An 18,778-nucleotide genomic window follows, 5' to 3' on the forward strand; every position below is an offset into this window, starting at 1 on the left:
GTTAAACGCATTGCTTCTGTCCATCGCTCTCGCACAAATGTGTTTAAATGATAACTACCTGCACTTGTAAACGGTAGGTCTACATCATCTCGCCGCCAGTCAGAAAATGAAAGCGATCCATCTACACCTGACCATGTCCAGGTTGCAGATAGGTTTTTTACATATAAAAGAGATGCTTTATTTTATTTTGACACAGACACTGCTGGACAATGACTAGCGCCTATTGTTATAAATCCGACCTGCCAATAAAAAGGGCAGTTATACGCCTTTAACAGTCAGCCCTTCTCCAGATGCTAACTCCGGGGGTAGAGGGGGGTGGAGGTGGAGGTGCTGTGGTGAATAAATCTCACACCCCGCGCTCCCAGTTGATACACATCTGCAAACCACGAGAAAATAAGACCGCTGAGTTCAGGTGAATTTTGGATAGAAGGCTTTAAAAAAAATGCCATGCGATTTCACAACCCGGTTTGTATGAACAGTGGCATTCAGCACACAGTAGGATGTACATGTTATACTGCTCGTTTCTGGCAATATTCCTGGCCACCTGAAGTGGGGGCCCTTTTACTAGTATATATATATATTTTGGAATTATTGAAGATCCCTTAGCTGAAACCGAACAAAACACGCACAGGTTGTTAATATCGGTGTAACCAAGCACATTTGTTGATTGCACTCGTGGTTGCGTGGCTACGGGAAATAACTGCATTACATGCAGCACCCTCAGAAACAGTGCCGTGGCAATTTCACGATAATTGGGAGCGATTGTTCCAGTGGCGTATACATAATTTAATAATTCAAATATGAGCTTGTTGCACACCTGGATCTATCAGCGCAGACCAGCATATCGCCTACACCACAAATGAGAATTAAATAACGCACATCCCTCATAAAAATCACAAATTAACTGTTCTCCTCTAATCTGCATCAGAACTCAGCTGGAAACATCCCTACAGAAGACGGTCAGTCCATAGGGTGTTGCCATGGATTTCAGTTGGTTAAATCTCGAGGATGTGTTTTCTGATCTCACCAATGATTGCCCACGGTAAGTACAATGTTTTCTTTGGGCGGCGAATAAACAAATAATATGCAGGGAACAGATGGATGTTGGAAAATAAATAATCAAGCGACACAGGACTTGAGCGCCGCACATGTGCCAATAAAATGAAGTCCGCTGTTTCATGAGCCATTTACTTTCTGTCAGAATCTTCATCAGCCCAAATTTGCATGTTAATTACACAACGCAGAGAGACTTTGTTTTACCAATAAGAAGGTTGCTATTTTTCTGGTGGTGCTTTATAATTTCACGGTGTTCTAGGTGGGACAGTTAGTGGTGAGTACTGTTGAACAGCAGTGTTATGAGTGCTAGGGTGTGGTTCGAAGTCCCTCCATGCACATCGGGGAACTCTGAAAAATGGAACTGAAATGGAGGGTAGTGGGCAGAGCCGGATTACGAATCGCTGGGGGCCTGGACACCAAGAATATTCGGGGTCCCTTCACAACCGCACCCACCCCCAATCCATCCATATAGTAAAACAAAAACGGTCTAGCTGCATTCTGACAATATTTTTAAATGCTAGAATACTTTGATCCAGTGGTTGTATGCAATGTTTCTGCAGTATTGAATTAAATAAGAACTTGCATTTAAAAAGTGTCTTTCACAACCTCAGGATGTCCCAAAGCACTATCCAGCCGATTAAGTACTATTTTTTGAAGTACAGACACTTTTGTAGGAATTGCTGCAACCAATTTGCACACAGCAAGGTTCCACAAACTGCAACCAGATATTGCATTGTTGTGGGGAGATGCTGTGACAGGAAGTGTCAACAGAGGGTGAAGGAGAGATGGACAAATCGCCTCAAGAAGTGGATGAGTGCAGGACAGGAAGAGGCCGGGAGGATAGCTATTGTCAACCAGTAGAGCAGGGAAGTTAATGATGATGGAAGCATGCATTACACATCTGGGAATCAATCAAGCATTGTCCCCCACACATATGGCACAAGACACGGTGAACTATAGGGGTGGCACAAAGTTACTCTTTATGAAAAGGTACTGACTTTGTGAAAAAAACTATTTGGCAAACTTATTACATTTGAGTGCTGCTGCTCAAGCAATGGTGTAACCTGTTTCCAGTGATACATAAACTACAAAAAAGCATGGTTGTAAACCATTTCTTCAGAAATACCGGTGATGCTTCACAATGTTTCTCATAAGATCAAAACTAAAACGTTCAGTGTTTTGTGCTGAAGAATCCTCTCCATGTTTCTCTTGTGGATCAACCCTGGCCATATTGTGCTCAGCTTTGAGCCCCAGTGCTCTCTCATCTCTTTGCATTTTGACAGGGAGTTTGGGCCATTGTTGGTGCTGATGGATGCGTTGTTTTGGGATGTGAACACACTCTGAACACATTCCATGACCTGCATGCCATCCACCACCACCAACATTCACTCCCTCCGTCACTGGTGCACCATGGCTGCAGTGTGTATCATCTACAAGATGCACTGCTGCAACTCGACATGGCTTCTTCAGCAGCACCTCCCAAACCCGCGACCTCTACCACCTAGAAGGACAAGGGCAGCAGTCGCATGGGAGCACCAACACCTGCAAGATTCCCTCCAAGTCACACACCATCCTGACTTGGAAATATATCGCCGTTCCTTCATCATTGCTGGGTCAAAATCCTGCAACTCCCTCCCTAACAGCTCTGCGGGAGTACCTTCACCTCACGGACTGCAGTGGTTCAAGAAGGTGGCTCACCACCACCTTTTCAAGGGTAATTAGGGACGGGTAATAAATGCTGGCCTTTCCAGTGATGCCCACATCCCGGAACAAATTTTTTAAAAACTTGCAACTAACAAAGAGCACTCGTCCTCAGCTCCAGCTCACTTACTAACACCACCACCAACATTCACTCCCCTCCACCACTGGCACACCATGGCTGCAGTGGGTGGTCTTAGACCACCCTAACACTACAGAGATAGTGATAGATTAAATGAGTGGGTAAACTGTGGCAGATGGATTTCAAAGTAGCTAAGTGTGAGGTCATCCATTTTGGACCAAAAAAGGATAGATCCGAGTATTTTTTTAATGGTTTAAAAGCTAGGAACAATGGAGGTCCAAATAGATATAGGGGTTCGTGTACACAGATCACTGAAATGTAGAAGACAGGCAAAAACAATAATCAAAAAGGCTAATGGAATAACTAGAGGGCTAGAATATAAAGGGAAGGTTCGCTACAGCTATACATAACCCTCTATTCCCTGTTCCCTCATATGCTTGTCTAGCCTCCCCTTAAATGCATCTGTACTATTCGCTTCAACCACTCCCTGTGGTAGCGAGTTCCATATTGTCACCACTCTTTGGGTAAGGAAGTTTTTTCTGAATTCCCTATTGGATTTCTTGGTGACTATCTTATATTGATGGCCTCGAGTTATGCTCTTCCCCACAAGTAGAAACATTCCCTCTGTATCCACTCTATCAAAACCTTTAATCATTTTAAAGATTTTGGAAGCTCCCACTTGCCCATCTCCATAGAACATTTAAATGAGCAGCTGGAAGAGAGGTTCTGCGCATGTGCACAAACCATGCCAGCCCATTGCTGCCTGTTGGGAATGAGTCCCAGGAGGAGCTGCATCTACTGGTATAGAACGCCATGAGCCCTGTACCGGCTGCACTTTGGGAAACAAGGTTAATCCAGGTTGGGATTGTCCAGTTGCCTAGATTTAAAGCGACAAATGCAAAACATTTTGAACCTGTCCATGTTATGTGTGCGTGTTTCACTCTTTAAAATGACATTTCACCTTTGAACGAGCTTTTTGAATATGCAGACTTTTATACTATTTGCACGCGTTTTTAAAAAAATTCAGGGACACTTTATTCCATTAAAATGCGCTTTTATTCTCGTGTTTTTTAAATAAAAACCCTTTACAATACATCGAACGCAAAATGAACATTTGTCGATTCTATTAAATTGGAACGTGTATCAAAGTCAGAGACATATGTACATATATATATATATATATATAACTTACTCTTCTCTTTCCTTTTCTCTACAGAATCTCACCTTGCTCCCGCCCCTGGACTTCGGTTTTTGTTATTTTTACCGCGAACAATAACTGCCAATCATTACATTTTCTCTGAGGAACAGAGAGCACCGAAACTTTCTTCAATGGAGCCCGTCGTTTGGTCGGGTAACTTTGTGCAAACTGTTGCCTTGTGCCGAGTCAGTGCCGCCTGCTATTGGTCTGCATTAATCGCTCTTCTCCAGGTCAAAAGCAGGTCTCGTGCTCCCCCGCGCGGATTCACTCGGCAGTACAACATAACAGCAGCCACTGCCAGACAGCAGCACCAGTGCACACTGTTTATCCAGTAAAACCCAAGAATCATTGCATTTTGAATAGCAGCATACTTTCAGAAATCTGCTGGAAAATTATTACTACAACTAGAAGATTTACTAATGAAGTTCCGATGACCTGAAACGTTAACTCAGTTTCTCTCTCCACAGATGCTACCTGACCTGCTGAGTATTTCCAGCATTTTCTGTTTTTAAAGTTCAGATTGACCAAAGAGTTATTTTGTAATCTGCCATTCCGTTGCTCTGGCTAACTTTGCTTGATCACATATCTCTAAGCTTGATGAGCTCAGGCTGACTGTCAAAGTATTCTATTACAAAGCAATGTATATACTGTTTACTTAAATCGCTTGTAACACAAAGTAAAAAGCCAAGTTATCTAACTTAAGCCATCAGTTCAAGTGGTCCAACCTTTTCAGTCCATACATCTAGGTGTGGGTTATCTGCCATCTTCTTCCTGGGTGGACAGTATATGCAGGAAGACGGTAGAAAAACCCCCAACAATTATTAAAGACTGATGTGCCGTGATGTTGCTTACAGACAAAAATATTAAACTGATATTAACTTATAAAGTTATCCGTTAATTATTTGCATTTTCTTTACTCTATCAAATTGCTTTTAAAAAAACACATGGAGTGAATCAAATTGGCTCAATACTGGGCCTTTAAGAAACCCCAAAAGAAAACACAGACATATGGAAGAAAATCAAGAATGATCCAGAATGACACCTTGTAAAAATTAATGTACGACAGAAATATCAGTGGAATCAATTGATGACATATAGATAAATGGAAAGATAATGAACCACAAAAACAATTTACTGTTAACTATGAGATGTGTTGTTGAATGTCAAAGCTAATGACCAAGATTTTGCAGTGGGTAATGATGGCGATCTGACAGCATTCACCGTCATTACTTCTCTGAGCCACATTAAAAAAATCATAAAATGATTGAACATAAGAAATAGGAGCAGGAGTAGGCCATTTGGCCCCTCGAGCCTGCTCCGCCATTCAATAAGATCATGGCTGATATTATCTCGGCTTCAACTCCATCTCCCTGCCCCGCTCCTCGTAACCCTTGACTCCCTTGAGACTGGGAAAAGTCAACATGGATTTATGAAGCGGAAATCATGTTTGACAAATCTAATAGAGTTTTTTGTGGTTGTAACTAGTAGGGTAGATAAGGGGGTACCAGTGGATGTGGTGCATTTGGATTTTCAAAAAACATTTGATAAGGTGCCACGCAAGAGGTTATTGCACAATAGGATTCGACTGCTGCCAACGAAGCGGAAGTGGACTGGGCATACGCACTACTAGTTCATCACATGAGCGGGTTCGTGAAAAAAAATTGAAATGCCGGGAGGGAGCGGGCTGGTTCAAAAATGCCGTCAGTGAGCAGGAAAATTGCCCGGAGGGAACGGGTTGCTTCAAAAATGCTGGGAAAGAGTGGGCAGGGAGGCAGCGGGCTGTGAGGAAAAATGGCAGTGAAAAATGCCAGTACAAAATGCTCTGTGGAAAACAAAAGAAGCTTCTGGTTCCAGATTAATGCGCAGTATGCTTCTGCACAGCTCCCGGTCATTAGCTGGAGTCACTTCGTACACGAAATTAGGGCTCATGGGATTGTGGGTAATATATTAGCACGGATTGAGGATTGGTTAACGGTCAGAAAACAGAGACATTTTCGGGTTGGCAGGTTGTAACTATTAGGGTACCGCAAGGATCAGTGCTTGGGCCTCAACTATTTACAAACTGTATCAATGACTTAGATGAGGGACTGAGTGAAATGTATCCAGGTTTGCTGATGATACAAAGCTAGATGGGAAGTAAGTTGTGAAGAGGTAGCAAAAGGATATAGACAGGTTAAGTGAGTGGGCAAGAACATGGCAGATTGAATATAATGTGGAGAAATGTGAAGTTATCCACTGTGGTAGGAAAAATAGAAAAGCAAAATATTTTTTAAATGTTGAGAGACTGGAAAATGTTGGTATTCAGAGGGACTTTGGTGTCTTTGTACAAAATCACTGAAAATTAAATGCAGGCACAGCAATCAATTAGAAAAACAAACGGTTGGTTAGCCTTTATTACAAAAGGATTGGCGTATGAGTAAAGAAGTCTTAATGTAATTATATAAGGCTTGGTGAGACCACGTCTGGAGTATTGTGTACAGTTTTAGTCTCGTTACCTAAGGAAGGAATGCAGCAAAGGTTCACCAGACTGATTTCTGCGATGGGGAGATTGTCCTTTGAGGAGAGATTGAGGAGACTAGGCCTATATCCCCTAGAATTTTGAAGAATGGGAGGTGATCTAATTGACAACATTTTACAGGGCTTGACAGGTTTTACTAAAGAATTTCTCCAATTTGTTGAATTTTCAAACTTCTCAAATATAGAAAAAAAAGAGGATGAGAGTAGGACTATTTGGATGTACCGTGTAATCATTGAATCCAATGTGATGGAATGTTACCCAAATGTAGAAACTGCATTACAGCTGTATTTGTCACTAATGGTCACTAATTGTAGGGGAGAAGGTTCCTTCTCTCTTCACAAAAGGATAAAAAATGTCTTACGATCCACCATGAATCAGGAGCATCTCGCTGCTTTGTCTCTTTTGAACATTGAGAGTGAAATTGTCAGGTCTTTAAATTTTGATGTTATTATTCACGACTTTGCCATAGCTAAGGCCAGGAAGAAACCAGTCTTTGTTTGAAGAGACATATTCAGATAATTTTTTGTTTGATATCGCAGTTTAAAGCCAGGAAGAAACCAATCTCTGCTTGAACTGTATGCTTTTTTTTAAATGTACATAGTTTTGATTTTTGTTAGTTGTTAAATTTGGATAAATATGCAATTATATTTGTTTGATTTTATGAATTGTATGCAATATATAGTACATATATAGGCCCTTCCCTCCTTAGGCCCCTCACAGCCTTAATCCAGCACTGAGATCAGCCATGATCTTATTGAATGGCAGAGCAGGCTCGAAGGGCCGAATGGCCTACTCCTGCTCCTCTTTCTTTTCTGGAACTGATCATAGCTTCAGGATTTAGCACATGTGCATCTAAACATGAAGTCCTGAAGTTCCAGACAGTCATTCACTGCTCCGAAATGGGCTGCGCTGTAGACTCCCCCTCCCCCTGCCACACCCCACCCCATATCTGGCAATCAGTGAAATCAGTGGAACTGATGGAAAACTTGAGCGTACCACGCTGTTAAACACCCCCATTAAATGTTAAACTTTGTTGGAATAGGTGTAACTGGGTTTTAACAGCGTATTGATTGCTAAACAACAATGATTTGTATTTATATAGCACGTTTAACACAGTAAAACATCCCAAGGCGTTTTACAGGAGCAGAAATTAGAGCCGATGACCAAAAGCTGAGTCAAAGAGGTAGGTGTTAAGGAGTGTTTTAAGAAAATTTCTGCTCACCCAGTACTGGATGTCAGACAAGCAGTCTGACAATTTAGAGACATTGGAGGGCTCGAGAGAAAGAGAGAGAGGTGGTGGTGAGGTAAAGCTGGGTGTCATCAGCGTACATGTGGAAACTGATGCTGTGTTTTCGGATGATGTCTCCAAGGGTCAACAGGTAGATGAGAAATAGGAGGGGGCCACGGATAGATTCTTGGGGGACAACAGAGGTAACGATGTGGGAACAAATATTGTTTGTATTTATGGAATGTCAAATGTTTCCATTATGATAAAAAATGACTAGCTTTGAAAAAAAAAAGTGTAATGTTTGTTCACGATATTTGAGCGTTTACCTTAACCCCATGTGAATGTCCCAAATTTTATTTTGCTCGCTGTAAATTTTTTTTAAATGCAGATAATCAGTGGATTTCATTTCCTGTTTTGCTGTCTGTGAGAATTCTTCAATGTGATTGGCTGCTTAGACAGCTTGCTGACATCACTGCTGCTTCACCCCAGGAATCCCCTACTGACAGCACTACAATCAATTACACAATGAGAAACCCAAAGTTTCACCACAGAGATCGCACTTCTGTGGGCAGCTTTCTTTACCGTCAGCAGTGATCGCTGTTACATCTCCAGTAATATGCTGGGTCCCTTCTGAGGCAGTGTAAGGAGTCCTCCTCACCCCTGGCTCTGCCCACTTTGCACGATAGACCTTGTAAGGGGCGAGCAGAGATTCTTCCCCTTACAGGACCGAACGGCAACTGTGTCCCTGCCTTTTTTCCAGTGGGTTCTGCCAGACTCCTTTGGCAGAACTCTTCGAAATTTAGGCCCTTTGTGAACTTTGGTGTATATGTTTGCTTTTGCTATAACCAACACCACCAAATAAAATACAAATGATCCTGTGATTTATCACATTGCAACCAGAATGTTTGATGGATTGGAGGGATTGGAATATGAAGAGCAACTATATAAATTGGATATGTTCTCACTTAAAAGGCAAAGATTGAGAGATGATATGATTGCTGCTTTTAGGATTCTAGACTAGGTAATATTGACCATGATGAGCTATTTCGCTTTGTTCAGAACAGTAGAACTAGAGCACACAGCCTGTGCTTAAACTGTAAATTCAAAATTAATCTATGGAAACAATATTTCAGTGAGCAAGTGGTCAATCTATGGAACAGTTTCGCCAAGGATACGATGTTTTACAATATTAAAGGTGCTATATAAATGGAAGTTGTTGATACGGTGGAAGTAATTACTATTGATTCTTTTAAATCTCAATTAGATAGATTTCTTTCTGAAAATAGCATTTGGGATACAGTATATGATTAATTTGAGGCATGACATGTGGTAAGTGTAGCATGCCTGGGAGGAACAGGTGACTTTGGACTTGTGGTCCCCAAAGCTCTCAATTACTGGAGTTTTAAATATGTTATGTCTGGATCTGTTGTAGACTAATTGGTAGAGACTGATTGCTATGATTCATCAACAACGCGATTATTGTTGTATCATGCGACTACCAAGATGGTAGAAGGCGAACTAGATGGACGTTGGACATTTTTCATCTAGTAATTTCTATGTTCCTATGTTTTTGGGACCTTACTGTGCACAAATTGGCAGTCAAGTTTCACAATACTAAAGTGGCTACACTTCAAAAAGTACTTAATTGGCTGAGAAGTACTTTGGCATGTCCTGAGTTTGTAAAATACGCTGTGTAAATGCAAGTTTGTTATTTTTCTTTCCAGTAAAATACTATTAGTTGAAACTTGTTAAGAGCATTATAATTCATTCCTTAATATATAAAGATTGTGTTACAATTTGACACAGGTCCTGATTCTTCAATTTCTCCAAATTATATTTTTTGTTTCTTATTAACTGTAACCATAAAAAGATTCTTACTTTAAATAGTATGAAATATATTAGTACATGGCAGGATGTGGTAATTTAAGAGGAATTTTGATGAATAGATGGAATGTTAATTTATTAAACTTTTTTTTGCAATGAAATAGAATTACAAATGCACAATGGATCTTTTCTCCCAGTTAAAAATGAACAGAAGATAAATTGTATTTGAGGAATAGCCACAACCGAATAGTTATATCAGAAATATTTGAGTAAACTCTCAATGTTGTTAGAAATATGCATGTGCCCTGTTGTAAAGACAGCCAAGATTTAAGTTAGAGAACATTTGAACTCATGCTAAATAAAACTATTAGACCAAGCCAGACAAAATAGCAAAGGGAGCTCAGAAGGCTAATGTCAATATTGTTAGGATAGGGAGAAGGAAAGTGGTGACAACATGTTCGTGAAACTTCGGAAGGATAAAACACATGGTTGTCCAAAGTATTATCTAGATTTAAATATATTTCAACAATTAAAAAAAAAGGATTTAAAAATATATAAATAAAGCTCACACCACTTCTATTGCCTGCAGTTCTTGCAGGGAACAGTCTATACTGGGCAATTAATTCTTACCATTCGCCATTTCCATAGATGTCAATGACAAAAGCACCGCTTATAACAGATTAAGTGGTCCGACTATTTTTGACAGACCCTGCTGTTCAATTAGCAGTTCACTTGTCATTAAGATGCAATTAGTTTGGCTACTTAATCACCTGCCATTAATGTCTGGTTACATGCAGTGCATCCCTCCCAAGCATCAATGGGACGCTGGGGAGCATAGATAGTGAATTGGAGAGACCTGCACCTGATGAAACACATGGCCCAAGTGATCAAGTATCGTGCAAGAGATGGGGAATGAAGCTATGCACAGGCCTTGCCTGATCTCGTGATGTAATTGAATCTCTTGCAGCACTACATCCAGGTCCTCGGAATGACACTCATGCTGCTAACTTCCTCTGTCACCTCCAACCAGACTTTCTTAGTGATGCTGTTCGACTTTCTCTTGTCAATTGGCAGGGACAGTACATCCCTACTGGCCCTCACTGCTGCAGGCAACGTTACCCTTCTTTGTAGCCATCTCCTAGAAGCAGACAAACAATTTCGGAAGCCAAAAGCATTGTTTACATTGAGTGAAGGCAACCTCACTTTAAGAGGTTAATTTACCCTTTAAATAGTGGCCCAGTGGAAATTTCGCAGTGTAAGTGATCGGCCGACCTGTTTGCCACTCAAATGTAAATGAGGCCCAGCATTATCCGAGTCTCACCAATGACCGCACTTTTGTTGAGCTGCCAATGTTGTTACCCCCGCGGTATCCTGCCCTGAGTTAACATTGATGACATATTGTTAGTTAATTTGCTTTTAGATTCATCTATTGTAAGGATAAATGAAGAGATCCCAATCACTCAACCTGGTTCCCCATACCAAGTATAGGGGTTAAAATGCTAGTTGTTATTCTTGTACTGCTTCGTTAGTCAGCCTATTATATGGACAGTGTAGCACACAATTTACTTCAGCTATAGAAAGCACATAATTAGTGAGGACTAATGAGCAGATGTTAATTCTCCTAGAACCTTTTTAATCACCCAATAGTGAAATAACACCAATTTCTAGGCATTGCTATTAAAACATACATACAGACAAACTCATGGTCTACAGGGCTGTAGTAATATCCGCCCTCCTGTATGTGTCTGAGGCATGGACGATGTACAGAAGGCACCTCAAGTCGCTGGAGATATATCACCAACGATGTCTCTGCAAGATCCTGCAAATCTCTTGGGAGGACAGGCGCACCAACATCAGTGTCCTCGACCAGGCTAACATCCCCAGCAGTGAAGCACTGACCACACTCGATCAGCTTCGCTGGGCAGGCCACATAGTTCGCATGCCAGATACGAGACTCCCTAAGCAAATGCTTTATGCGGAGCTCCTTCATGGCAAAAAAAGCCAAAGGAGGACAGCGGAAACATTATAAGGACACCCTCAAAGCCTCCTGGTAAAGTGCGACATCACCACTGACACCTGGGAGATTCCAGCAGCAGACCGCCCGAGGTGGAGAAAGTCCATCCGGGAGGACGTTGAGCTCTTTGAGTCTCGACGCAAGGAGCACGAAAAGGCCAGGTGCAGGCAGCGGAAGGGGTGCGCGGCAAATTAGCCCTACTGACCCCTTTCCCCGACAAATGTCTGTCCCACCTGTAACAGGGTCTGTGGCTCTCGTATCGGACTGTTCAGCCATCAAAGAACTCACTTTGGGAGTGGAAGCAGGTCCTCCTCGATTCCGAGGGACTGCCTATGATGACATACAGACATTTAATTCCTAATCAAAATATTTTTTTATTCCTTCATGGGATGTAGCCACGCTGGCATGGTCAGCATTTATTGCCCACTCCTAGTTGCCCTTGTGAAGGTGGTGGTGAGCCGTCATCTTGAACCGCTAGTCCCGCAGTGCTGTTGGGTAGGGAGTTCCATAACAAATATAACATTCCGTAAACATTAACAATTATCTTAGCAATAATAGCCTTTAAATGTTCCATTGAATTTTAGTAATAAATATTTATAGCTCTGCAATACTTTATAAAAGTTATAAAAATTACATTATTTGTATATTTGTACTGATTATCCTCTTTTCTTGTTATTGCAAATATTCCAGCTATGTATTACTAAAATGTTGCTTGCCGTTAGAGACAGAAACTTCAGAAAAACAGAAAATAGTTTATACTTGATCTTCAAATTTCAAAGCAGTTTTTTTTCAAGCCTAAAGTAACCACAGGCAGCTTGGAGCTCCTAAAGAAAATATTATTTCTCCAAATAAATAAAATGGAATATTTCAAGTATGAGGATAGCCTGGGGGATAAAATACAAGTACTGCTGCTGCAATGATGGTAAGCACAACCAACAGAACAAATCCTGTGTCTTTTGACATAAATGTAATCATTGCAAGGATAAACTTTAACACATGGCACAATCATCCAAAATATCAACTTGTAAATTCACAAACTAATACAATCCATGAGACTGATAGAATAGGCAGTACAAGGGAATTCCTTTCCTCATATTGAGTCTTTACAAGTAACCTTATTGGGCTGGACTTGCTGTGAGTGTATGCTGTGTACTTTTCTGCCTATTTTAGTAATTCATTACTATTTGGTTGTTTACCCAGAAATGAATTTACTGTCAGCATTTTAAGTCCCCTTCTGTCTTCCAGATCAGCCTGTTTCACCAAGGATGTTTCATTTTGTATTATAGGTTTTGGAGGAGGATGAGGAAAAGCAATGCCAGACAGATACATCTGGACCATAGATGCTCAGTCAGAATCTGCTCTTATGCCAACACCCATGTGTGTAGGGCCAGGCAATTGTACCTGGCCATGTCCAAAGACACCTGCACATGCAGACTTCCTTTCTTGAAGGAGTCTATCACAGAACTCTACATACTCCTGCAGCCAGATGTATGGCAGGGACAACTCTGTCAGTGGTTGTAAAGGCAACAACTGCCTTGATATTTATGCTGTTGGGTCCTTCCACACAACAGCAGAAGATAGCTGCTGAATCTCCTAACCACTGTTGCAACATGCAAGGTCACTGATGCTTCATTTACCTGGCCAGTCAGTTCATCTATTTTCCCCATTAAAAACATAGTGCAACATGAGCAATTCATATATTTTTACCAGCGGACTGGATTTCCTAAAGTTCAAACCATTATTGATGGTTGCACATGTGGCAGTACAGATCACAATCCCAAATACCATCCCTTTCATGAACAGAAATGATTTCACTCAATGAATGTGCAGCTAGACTGTGACTCTAGGTACAGAATCATGTATATGAACGGCTACTATTCTGGCAGTTCCCATGATTCATTCACTTTATCTCCAAAACAGTACCTTGGAATGGTGCTCTGCCTCTACATATTGCTTCTGCCATTTTGTAAATTTGAAAACAGGTTCCTTTTGAGCAGCATCAATAGCTCTTTAACAAATGGCTGGCTCTTAAAAGGAATTAATATCTGCATACTACCAGCTTCCACTGTGCTCTGAAAGTGTTGAAAATTTATTTAAATGAGCATTCGTATTTAAGAATTGTCTGGGTTTCTTTAATCCACTGTGGTACCGACAGCATTAGGAACCAGCTCTATTCACAGAAATCATGTCTCAGCTTAACTTGATTGCTGCAAGAATTAGTCAGTTTGTCGGAGACAGATTCCAAGAGAGGGATCAAGGTTTTCAATTCAAATACAAGAAACTTCAGGGATTTGTTTGAACATGTGTTTGATAGTCAGTTCTTTTCTGTGTTGAGGAAACAGTTACTTAAATTCGCTTGTTCCCAGTCATGTTTTTAAAGGTATTTAGCAGCATTTCTTTTTTAAATCAGAGAATCAGTCTGTTTACTTCAAAGATAAATAATGAGGCAAGGAAGCTTCCATAGGTGATAAGAAAAATAAAGGTATGGCGATGTGAAGACATTATTTATATCATAGTTCAGAACAGCAGTTTTAAAATATTAATTATTTTCCACTGCATGAGGAGCTAGTAGCTATTGGCAAAATAAATATCATATTACCTCCAGCAGGCTCTTGTTCTTTTACTGTTCAATAAATTTGTTTGGCTCTTAAAGCTTAAGTCACAGTGTAATGTACTGTTATTGAGATTTTTGATCGTTTGGCCTAGGAGAATTTTGAGATTCATTTATATTAAAGTGATGCTATTAAGTTAAATTCAGCTTCCAAGGGGTAAAATCTACACAAAACACCAATTTCAGGGAATGAAGATTAGATCCAGATGAAATGTCTGTCCAGAATGGTGTTTCTTGCATAACGTATCCATTCAAGACAATGAAGTTAATTAAAACGTTCTAGCGCCATGCACACCGAACATGTTGGAAAAGCTTCATTCATTTCAGCCTGTCGGGGGTTGGATTTGGAAGGATAAACTGCCAGGGGATCCACACCTACTGGACCATAGTATTCACCCAATATGCATAGCTGATAGTTGCAAGCTGGCTGCTCGCAATTCTATTGAACAACTGGACAAGATCAGTGACAGTTTTTCTGTAGATCCAAACAACATTGAGCCCCTTATTCAAACAGCTATGATGGCTCTTGGCTCTAAAGTTATTAATCGTTGTCATAGGCAAATGGCAGAACTTGCAATAAAGCCAAGTGTTGTCATAGCTGTTTGAATAATGGGTGCTTAATGGGGCAGTAGCAGGTTCTATTGGCAGCGCACTGGCCAATCTCCAACAAACAAAACTGGCCAATGCTCAGAGGCAAAGTTTTTAGCTTCCTGTTTAGGTAGAACACATGAGTCTGCAGAAATTTAAAGTGGAAATAGTCACAAATCCTCTCTTTCTAAGATTAGAAATGGACAATTTTTGAGATTGACTATTCTGTCGAGCGCATTTACTTCATTAACAGTGGTAGAGTTCCAGATTTACCAAAATGGTTCCAGGGAGGAGGGATTGCAGTTATGTGGATAAACTGGAGAAGCTGGGCTTGTTCTCCTTGGAGCAGAGAAGTCTAAGAGGAGATTTGATAGAGGTGTTCAAAATCATGAGGCAGTTAGATAGGGTAAGTAAAGAGAAATGTTTCCAGTGGCTGAAGGGTCGATAACCAGAGGGCACAGATTTAAGGCAATTGGCAAACATAGACATAGAAACATAGAAAATAGTTGCAGGAGTAGGCCATTCGGCCCTTCGAGCCTGCACCACCATTCAATATGATCATGGCTGCGTGGCCCCCGGCCTGCGAGCATCATCGGAGCAGGCCGGGGAGCGGAAGGTGCCGCGTGGCAGCATACCACTCCAGGGAGAAGCAGGTGCTGGAGCAGCAGAGCAACGGCAGTGAAAAGGGACGTCACTTAGGAGCATGGACTGTAGAGGGACGTGATAGGGGCCCAGGAGAGGCGCAAGTTTGGGGCCCAGAAGAGGCGAGGGCAGCACGGGTCAGCCCACACTGCGATATGTGCGCGCACTAGATCCATGCAGCAGAGCAGGTCTCCAGTCGTCTTGGTTAATCCTTGCTACTGGACCAAGACCTAGCTCTGTCAAGCCCGTGTGGTGGCTGGTGTGCAACGGTCACCACATGTTAAAAAAATCCACGCACAGGCATCTTCCACCCTTCAAGATTTAGTTCGGACCTGGAATTTTAGGTCCATCATTGAAACACCTGTGAACTTTATGATGTGGAAGCAAGTCATCCTCGGTTCGAGGGACTGCCTATGATGATGATGATGGCTGATCATTCACCTCAGTACCCCTTTCCTGCTTTCTCTCCATACCCCTTGAACCCTTTAGCCGTAAGAGCCATATCTAACTCCCTCTTGAATATATCCAATGAACTGGCCTCAACAACTCTCTGCGGTAGGGAATTCCAGAGATTAACCAAAAGAACCAGAGGCGACATGAGGGGAAACATATTTACGCAAGGAGTGGTTAGGATTTGGAATGCATTGCCTGATAGGGTGGTGAGTACAGATTTAATAGCCTTCAAAAGCAAATTGTATAAATAACTGAAGTAGAAAAAAATTGCAAGACTATGGGGAAAGAGCAGGGGAGTTGGAATAACTGGACTGCTCTTCGAAAGAGCCGGCACACACTCAATGGCCCTAATGTTCTCCTTCTGTGCTGTACTATTCTATGATTCTACGAGAGTCCCATATTTTGTTATTTTCTACGTTACAAGGAGTGCTATGAAATAGAGTAAAATCTACAGAAAACTGTATTCTGTTGATTTATATGTTGCATGTAAAATATTCCAGTTTGTTGGTTTAGAATTGGTTTCAACCCCCCCCCCCCCCCCCGAGTGTGTTTAATAGTCCACCTTCCCGAAGATGATTCATGTTAGGTGCACATTGAGATAAGTGTGAGATTACAGTATCCAATTCACACACAGAGGACTATCATTGTCAAGACCCCGGCTCACAGTATGCCATGACTAAGTATTAGATAGCAAAGGTTGTAAGGGATGCAGAGCCTGATTATGGGAGAGACTGTTGGCACTGCACTTGAAAGAATATCTAATATAAATCCCACATTTGAAACAGCGCTCTTTGTGAACAGAGACGTTGTTGTTCCTTATAGCCTTTTCTAAAAGCTCTAACATTATTCAACAAACGGCTATGTGTTGAGGTTTGGTAGGCAACATAGGAACTCCTAGGTTTCGTTCAATTCAATCTGGTTCACATTTCTGCCCCTTGGGATGGAGTCCATCCATACCGACGTCAGCAAGAGTCGTTTCCGCATCTGAAAAGTCAGGGGTAATGAGCAAGTTTCATAAATTGGAGCATGTTACGTACTGGGCGCACTTTAAATCCCCGCAAATAGAAGGGAGGCGTCAACAGGGGAACTTCGCTTTAGGAACTGAATGCAGGCTGTTACATTGCGAAAACGGAAAGAGTTATGGATCTGTTAAGAAAAACGGTTCTGCTGTCCACGCTCCTTATAATTGCTGATTCTGCCCCACCGACTTGCTACTCGGCGGTTCTGAAATTAAGTAAAGCAATTACGGAGTCTATGGAAAGATTAGAAACTTTTCCGATCACGGTAAATCATACCGGCAATCTGTGGACTTCATTATTCATTTGTGTTTGCACACTAGTGACCCGAATATCTTTCTCCCACAGAGACGCTGCCTTGCGAACCTGCCAAAGCTCTACATTAACGTGCATGTGAGTAATTGTGACTTCAGTTTGGGTGTGATATTGTTTCAGAGTCTGTACTGATTTATCTTTGATTTCCATATTGACGAAGGCATATATTGGCGTTTCAGAACTCTTGTGTGATGGCCAAACTTCGCAATCATATCTATGCTTTGGAGAATCTCATCACTCCCCACTGCCAGGGGCTAAAAAGAATTGCTTTCCTGAAAGTGCGCATCGGGCGCTTGTATAATATGATCAACCGACTCTGCTACCGGGTAACGTATATACAGTTGTCACCTTTCTGGTTCTGCTATTTTTCCCGGTCAGGACTATAGATAGGGCTGTCGTTCGCGCTTTCGCGTCGAAGATGTGTTACCAGCGGACGACACCTCAACACTAACAATGATATGGGGAAAGAGCGGGTAGTGGGACTTGGGTTGCTCTTGGAAAAAAGCCCTTCTGTGCTGTATTATTGTATGATTCTATAAGCCTACTCTTGATATACTAATCCTCGTTTTAGTTTGTTTCTAGTTAGGTAGTATTGGGCGCAGCAAGAGCACGTTTTCTTCATAACCTGTGTATCCACTTCAGTGCCATTAATCACACTTGTCATTTCACAGGACCTTGTGTTCTTTGTTGACGATTGCGAGGCACTGGAACACCCGCCTCCTCCACCAGATCCTCTCGACGAACTCGTGAAATGAAAACTTCTGCTTCGGAGATCGAGTGGCTTTAAATTGTGCCATAATAGTTAAAACCTTACACAACGACCTTAGAATATTGAATCAATATACAGTATTATTTTAACCATAAGGCATGTTTTTTAATATGGTGGGGAGGATAGTGTTTCTGCGGAATAATGATTTGCTGTCTTCTATGCAATGGGCAAGTTAGTTACTTAATGGGGGGGGGGGCGTCTGAAGCATAGTTAATGCGTTCTGATAAGTGCTGTAATATACAAACATAAACAATGTAAACAAAATAAATGGCGGTGTTTCCATTTACGTTATATTCTCGTCTTGACTATAAAAAAACTTGCATTTATACAGCGTCTTTGACGACCACGGACATCTCAAAGCGCTTTACAGTCAATAAAGTACTTTTTGAAGTGTAGTCACTGCAGTAGTGGAAGCAAATTTCCACACAGTAAGCTCCCACAAACAACAATGTGATAAAGAACCGATAATCTGTTTTTCAGTGATGTTGTCTGAGGGATATATATTGGCCAGACCACCGAGGATAACTCCCCTGCACTCTTTTGAAATCGTGCCATGGGATCTTTTGCATTCACCCTGAGAGAGCAGACGGGGCCTCGGTTTAACGTCTCATCTGAAAGATGGCACCTCAGACAGTGCAGCACTCCCTCAGCACTGCAGTGGAGTGTCAGCCTAGATTTCTGTGTTCAAGTCTCTGCAGTGGGACTTAGAACCTACAACCTTCTGACTCAGAGGCGAGGGTGCTACCAACTGAGCCATAGTTGACAC

General features: G+C 41.6%; 1 protein-coding gene across 1 annotated transcript; it reads left to right on the forward strand.

Moving 5' to 3' along the window:
- Positions 1 to 17,052: 17,052 nt before the first annotated feature.
- cytl1 (cytokine like 1) lies at positions 17,053 to 18,052 on the forward strand. Its single transcript, XM_070865756.1, has 4 exons — positions 17,053 to 17,196; positions 17,277 to 17,321; positions 17,423 to 17,569; positions 17,915 to 18,052. Exons 1-4 carry the CDS (start codon positions 17,053 to 17,055, stop codon positions 17,996 to 17,998), a joined length of 420 nt encoding a protein of 139 aa, XP_070721857.1. The 3' UTR covers positions 17,999 to 18,052.
- The last annotated feature ends 726 nt before the right edge of the window (positions 18,053 to 18,778 follow it).

The sequence above is a fragment of the Pristiophorus japonicus genome, chromosome 2, assembly GCF_044704955.1.
Source record: "Pristiophorus japonicus isolate sPriJap1 chromosome 2, sPriJap1.hap1, whole genome shotgun sequence".
In the NCBI taxonomy this organism is placed as follows: Eukaryota; Metazoa; Chordata; class Chondrichthyes; family Pristiophoridae; genus Pristiophorus; species Pristiophorus japonicus.